The 5,462-nt window shown below is 47.9% G+C and overlaps 1 protein-coding gene across 1 annotated transcript; it reads right to left on the bottom strand.

Moving 5' to 3' along the window:
* Positions 1–1,136: 1,136 nt before the first annotated feature.
* Positions 1,137–3,833, bottom strand: LOC129380867 (protein argonaute-2-like). The gene has a single exon (XM_055063031.1). It carries the CDS (start codon positions 3,831–3,833, stop codon positions 1,137–1,139), a length of 2,697 nt encoding a protein of 898 aa, XP_054919006.1.
* Between the last annotated feature and the right edge of the window lie 1,629 nt (positions 3,834–5,462).

The following is a 5,462-nucleotide window of genomic DNA, read 5'->3' as shown; positions in this document are numbered from 1 at the left end:
GCAAATCCGTACCAAATTTAAAACCGAATATGTTGATATAACTGTATCAGGATTCATTTCAATATATTTTTGGCAGAAATCTGCATACTGAAAAGAGAAGCGCCAACATATAATCAGAGACTGCATGGTGATTTTATGCGAGCAGTTGGGGAAAGCAAGGCGTTAGGCATGCCGGGCTCTTACGGATACAAAAGTGTTGTAGCTTATTACGGCCATTAGTTCATCAAATAGCTCGACCGTCATGTTGACTAGCTGCGCTATGAAGGCCACAGGGCACCACGGGCGGCGTAGACATCTTCAACAATATAAGTGGCCTGCTGCCACTTTATACGTCTCACCGTTCGTTGCATTGGACGACACAGCCAAGATAATCCTCGCCAAGTTCCACATTCGTAAAGTCATGGTGAAGCGTGCCTCGCTGGAGCTTTCTAACCTAACTAAGGGCACCAAGAATCAAACACAGCGTGTCACAGATGCTGTTAAGGACAAGCTATTGAGTTGACACCGGATCGTCGTGGTCATGCGCTATTCTAGCTTACGTCACCAAGACAGTCTCTGAAGGTAAGGATGCCGCGTCCAATGAGTTGCGCCAACTTGGCAAGCTAGAAGTGCCTGAAAGCCATTTGCAGAAACAGAAAGTGCCCATCTGAGTGAAGGAACAAAGTACACCACCAACTGCATAGACGTCCAATGCGAAAACTGGTCACAGTCACAATAGCTCCAAGCTCACACACACATCCTGTAGAATTCTCCGGTGGGCTGTTGAGCATGCTGCTGGAGTAAGGCCGCTCAGCGGGAAATGGGATTACGACAACGCACGCAAAACCTTCAGGATGCGGGGAACTTCATGGCGCAGATCGGAAGCATGAAGTCTCTGTTCACACCACACAGGTCAAGGAAAACGAGGATCATCAGGCTGCTAAATATGTAAAAGAATTGCAGGGTAGCTACGGAAAGTCGATGGATAATCCAAAAAATCTTGACCCCTTCCTCCAGGCTCAGGCAGCGAAGTGTTTTACTGCGTGGAACAAAGAAAAGACTCCTCCACAGCGATCAGTGGAGAAGCCTCGACTGCGGCAAGGACTTCACTTCGGAGAACTTTGCTACTGGTTGCATGAAAGCGGTAGACGCTAGCATTAGTGCGCTGGAGCAGACGGTTGAGCTTGCCTAGACGATGCAGCCACCAGTGGCTGTTTTTGAGGCAGCCCATACTGGCAGTACTGTTTTCCGCTGCCTTCCATGTAGAAAGCGTGTCGTATGCACCGGACTGGATATGACCCATCATGTCTTGACAAAACTCGGCAAAGAAAGAAGCCAAAGTCCAGAGGGTGCATTACAGCTGAGCCCGCTGGTGTTTTTTGACGCATGTTACTGCATTGGTCAATAGCGCCGTGGTCACTAGCCAGTGCGCGATGCTGCTTGTCAACCATAATAAATTTCGTCCCGGGTTCGTAGGTGTGCTTCAGGAAGAGCTTTTGGTGCGCTAGCCTGAAAACGCTCACCTCGCAATTGCAGCCTTCCATGAAATGATTTTCCCGCACATCGGCTTGATAGTTAATTTTTCGTTCGAAATTATGCTCGAGGGTGCTGTAGAAACATTTCATCGTGTCTTCCATCACGTCCTTGATATCCTTGAGCTCCACGTTCACTATGACGACGGAGTCTTCAGGTGAGGCGCAGAGCTTTGATCGCGTGAAGAGGCTCCAAGCACAAGCCGCAATCAACAGACTGAGCTTCTCTTCCTTCGCAAGCATCATTTCTTCCGTGCATGTGACAAAAAACACATTGAGGAAACTGTCAGGATTTTTTCTGGACATCACGGTGTCGTAGGCGGTGCTTGTTTTGTCGTTTAGGGTTCGGCAGAGATTGCGGACGTGTGCAGCGTTAGACATTTTTACCATGTTGTTTCTCATGTTGCAGAGAGTGTGCCAGAAAATGCCAGACTCCATAATCTGCTCAGTCTGATTACAGTCAGTGTCTGTGGACAGAACGGTCACCAGGATCCACAAGTCGGCCTGTTTGTGCTGTGCCTCGAGCAGGACGGAGAGCACGAACTTCCGGTTTGTACTCACTGTCCCGATATGTAGTAGTTCGATACACGTGTGCAGAGTAATGACAACGCAGGTCAGCATTACAACGAAGCAGTCTTGGCAATTATTCAGGCCGAATTGCCCCAGCTTTAGCTGTGATTGCCAGTTCAGAGTCGTGAGTTTACACGTGAGGCACGTCCAAAGCTCCCAGGTACCTTCGGGCGTCTCGCTCACGAAACTGTTCTGGAAAACAAGTAAAGGCCAACCAAGTACCAGATGTGCAGTCTCGGTTGTGATCATGATGGCGAATTCCCGCTGCCCAATGCTTCCAGCAGCATCCTGGTCGAGGTGATAGATCTTGTGGAAGCTCTCTGTCGGTGGCTCGCTGGGGCTCTTGATCATGGATGTCGGCTTTTTACCCGGCTTCTTCCAGCACTGCCGTTCGTCCGTATTGCACATCTTTTGCAGACGATACACTAACCGTGCATGTGGCACGCACGGGTAGGAGAAGTGAGTACAGCAAGTGTGAAGTTGGCCGACCACCGAACAACGGGACATGTCTTCACTACTAAAGCAGAACTTCCTAGTAGGTCTTATGACGACGCATATGTCCTTGTGCATGTGCGGGCAAAGAAGGTTGGTCACTCTTATGCATAGTTGTTGGAATTCTTTCGAGAACTTCTCGCCAAGTACAACCGGACAATTCTGCACACTTCTGGTAATGGGCAAAAAATATCCGTCATTAAGATCACGCTGGTTATTCCTGAAAAACTTGAACATGAAAGTGAAAATGGGCAGCAGTCCGTAGAAGGTTTTTGTAGACAAGTCTGCTTTCAGATTTTGTACAAACTTAACGGGATATACTACAGTGTAGTAAACGAACCAGAATTCCCGACTGTCTTCCGTGGAGTTGTCACACGACGACAGATGATTGAGGGAGGACAGTCCCACAGGTATGCGATCCATGGAGGGTTCACGCCAAAGTACGATGCCCGCTGCTTGAAGTATATCTTGAAAAATAACACTGACACGCCGCACAAAGATGGTGTGCAGCCTGACAAGAGTGGTAGTGGCCACGTGATCTACCTTGACCTTCTGGTCCTTAGGGCCTTTTTCGTTGTCGTTATGGAAGGTAGCCATGGCCGAATTAAGCTCCTGGCTCGTGTAGCGACCTTCGAAGGCCAGTACGCAGTTGTTGAGGTCGAGCCAATATTTCCTGGTGAGTAGGTCACAGAACCTGTGGGCGTTCTTGCTGACGCAGTGACACTTTCGATTCTCGGGCACACTGGTACGCTTGTGCGTTTGCAAGAAGATTTTATCGTCATAGTTGTACTTGTTAGCCGCGGGAACATCATCGGAAGAGTGGTTTGTGGCAAGTTGGATGGCATGGTCCAGCCTACCATACTCTAGCCACTGGGAGTGAGACAAAAGGATCTGTTGAATCTCCTCGATCTTGAGTTTGTCCTTCGGCCATGTTTTACAACCAGTGACTTGGGCGGGGGCCCGAAATGATGTTACTTTGGGGAGGTGCGCGGTTATTTGCAGCATGTCTTCGGTGAACGGCGCCGCACTGCGGTCTCCTGGGTGGTCGCATCGCAGCCACGGGCGATGGGAGCACGGACCGGCAGGCAGCTGCTCGTAGTGGTAGCAGTAAATGTGGTAATGGTGGTAGTCATTGCGCTGGTGCGCAGCCGAGGAGTTGGTGGTACCGTTTGGCTGCTTACCGTGGGCTGCGAGGGGCGCTGAAACCCATTCATATTGGACATTTCGCCTTCTTGAAGAGCAAAGTAAACCGGAGGCCATCAGCCGGCGAGGCACCTAGTGATGATGATCCCTGACAATGGCTCATACCCACAAGAAGCGCGCGATCGAACAATGAGAAAGAAGACGGGAAGATCTTATTATTATTGTTATTATTACTATTACTATTAGTAGTAGTAATAGTAGTAGTACTAGTAGTAGTAGTAGTAGTAGTAGTAGTAGTAGTAGTAGTAGTAGTAGTAGTAGTAGTAGTAGTAGTAATTGTTCTTGGTGATTTAATACACCGATTGGAACACTTAGATATTCACATTAAAACCATTACATAGAGAACAAATGCAGCCTGCTGTTGGACTTTCTGTCCTGCTGTTTCCTTCAGCAGCATTTTATTTATTTATTTATTTATTTGTTTATACTGCAACCAGGAGGGGGTTATCGCAGGAGTGGGGTAAAAAATAAAAGAAGAAAGCTGCCACGCACACAGCAAAGCATAAGTGCAAAGAATACGTAAAAGAAAAAGAAACACGTTCTCAATATATACATATATGCATATATACATAGTATACAATACGTGGTGCTAAGAAGCACAAGGTATGCAACCGGTAATTGCCTTAACAAATGTATCATATGGCAAATTTCATTTCGAATGTTAGACGGAAGCTGGCTCCACATTTCGATAGATCGGGGAAAAAAAAACTACCCTTTTTGCACGATTCTAACGCGCACCTTTTTTAATAAATGATGCAGTAAAATTTGCATCTGTGTTACAATCATAACTACTTCTACTCAAAATCACAAACGAAACCGATTCTTACTTAAAAAAAGAAGTCGCAGTTTCGCTAGAAATGCGAAGCATCGACTGCGATAGCAAATTAGCAGACAACCATACGAATTAAGGATAGCACTTTTATCGGCCATATCAACTTGGAAACATACGCTTCTTGCTAACTGAGTAACTCATAATTGCCCTGAAGTATAAAGATTCAGAAGTCCTGTGCCTAATGAGAGGAGAGAAGAGAGAGAGAGTAAAAAACTTTATTCAATGTAAATAAAATAAGGCACGATGGTTGGAGCCCCTATTCCAGGGCCCCACTGGCACGAGCGGCTCGCTGGGCTTGGTCCAGAAGAGCCAACTGGCTCTCCCGACCCTCGTCCGCAAGCCATGCCTCCCACTGCCTATTCCTCATTAGTGGATGTTGGTGTAATATGGGACTGTCTATGTGCGGAGGCCTCCTGGGGCGCTCCCATGTGATGTGTTTTAGTGTGGGTGTGTCTGTGCACCACGGGCACTCGTCAGTGAACCTCGTGGGGTGTATTCTGTGTAGGTGGTGCAGGTTTGGGTATGTATTCGTCTGAATACGACGCCAGTCCCTCTCCTGTTAGCTGTTTAAATCGGAGTGAGGATGTCCAAAACGTCTCCGCTCCTGCCTTTGCTGTAGGAGGATGTCACGAGAATTCGGTGGAAGGACGTCGCTAGGCCATGCCGTTGCTCGGACGTTCAAACCTCGAGCAATACGGTCTGCCCTAGCGTTTCCTGCCAGTCGCTCGTGTGCCGGACACCAGACGATAGTGCGGTGCCCCTCTAGTTGAGTGCCTAAAATTTTGATTATTGATTTGGGTGCCGTTCCTTGTAAAAACAGGCGGCAAGCCGCTTGTGAGTCGGATAATATGACA

This window comes from Dermacentor andersoni, chromosome 1 (assembly GCF_023375885.2).
Source record: "Dermacentor andersoni chromosome 1, qqDerAnde1_hic_scaffold, whole genome shotgun sequence".
Taxonomy (NCBI): domain Eukaryota; kingdom Metazoa; phylum Arthropoda; class Arachnida; order Ixodida; family Ixodidae; genus Dermacentor; species Dermacentor andersoni.
The sequence above is the reverse complement of the archived record's forward strand: the minus strand, read 5'-3'. Positions and strand labels throughout refer to the sequence as shown.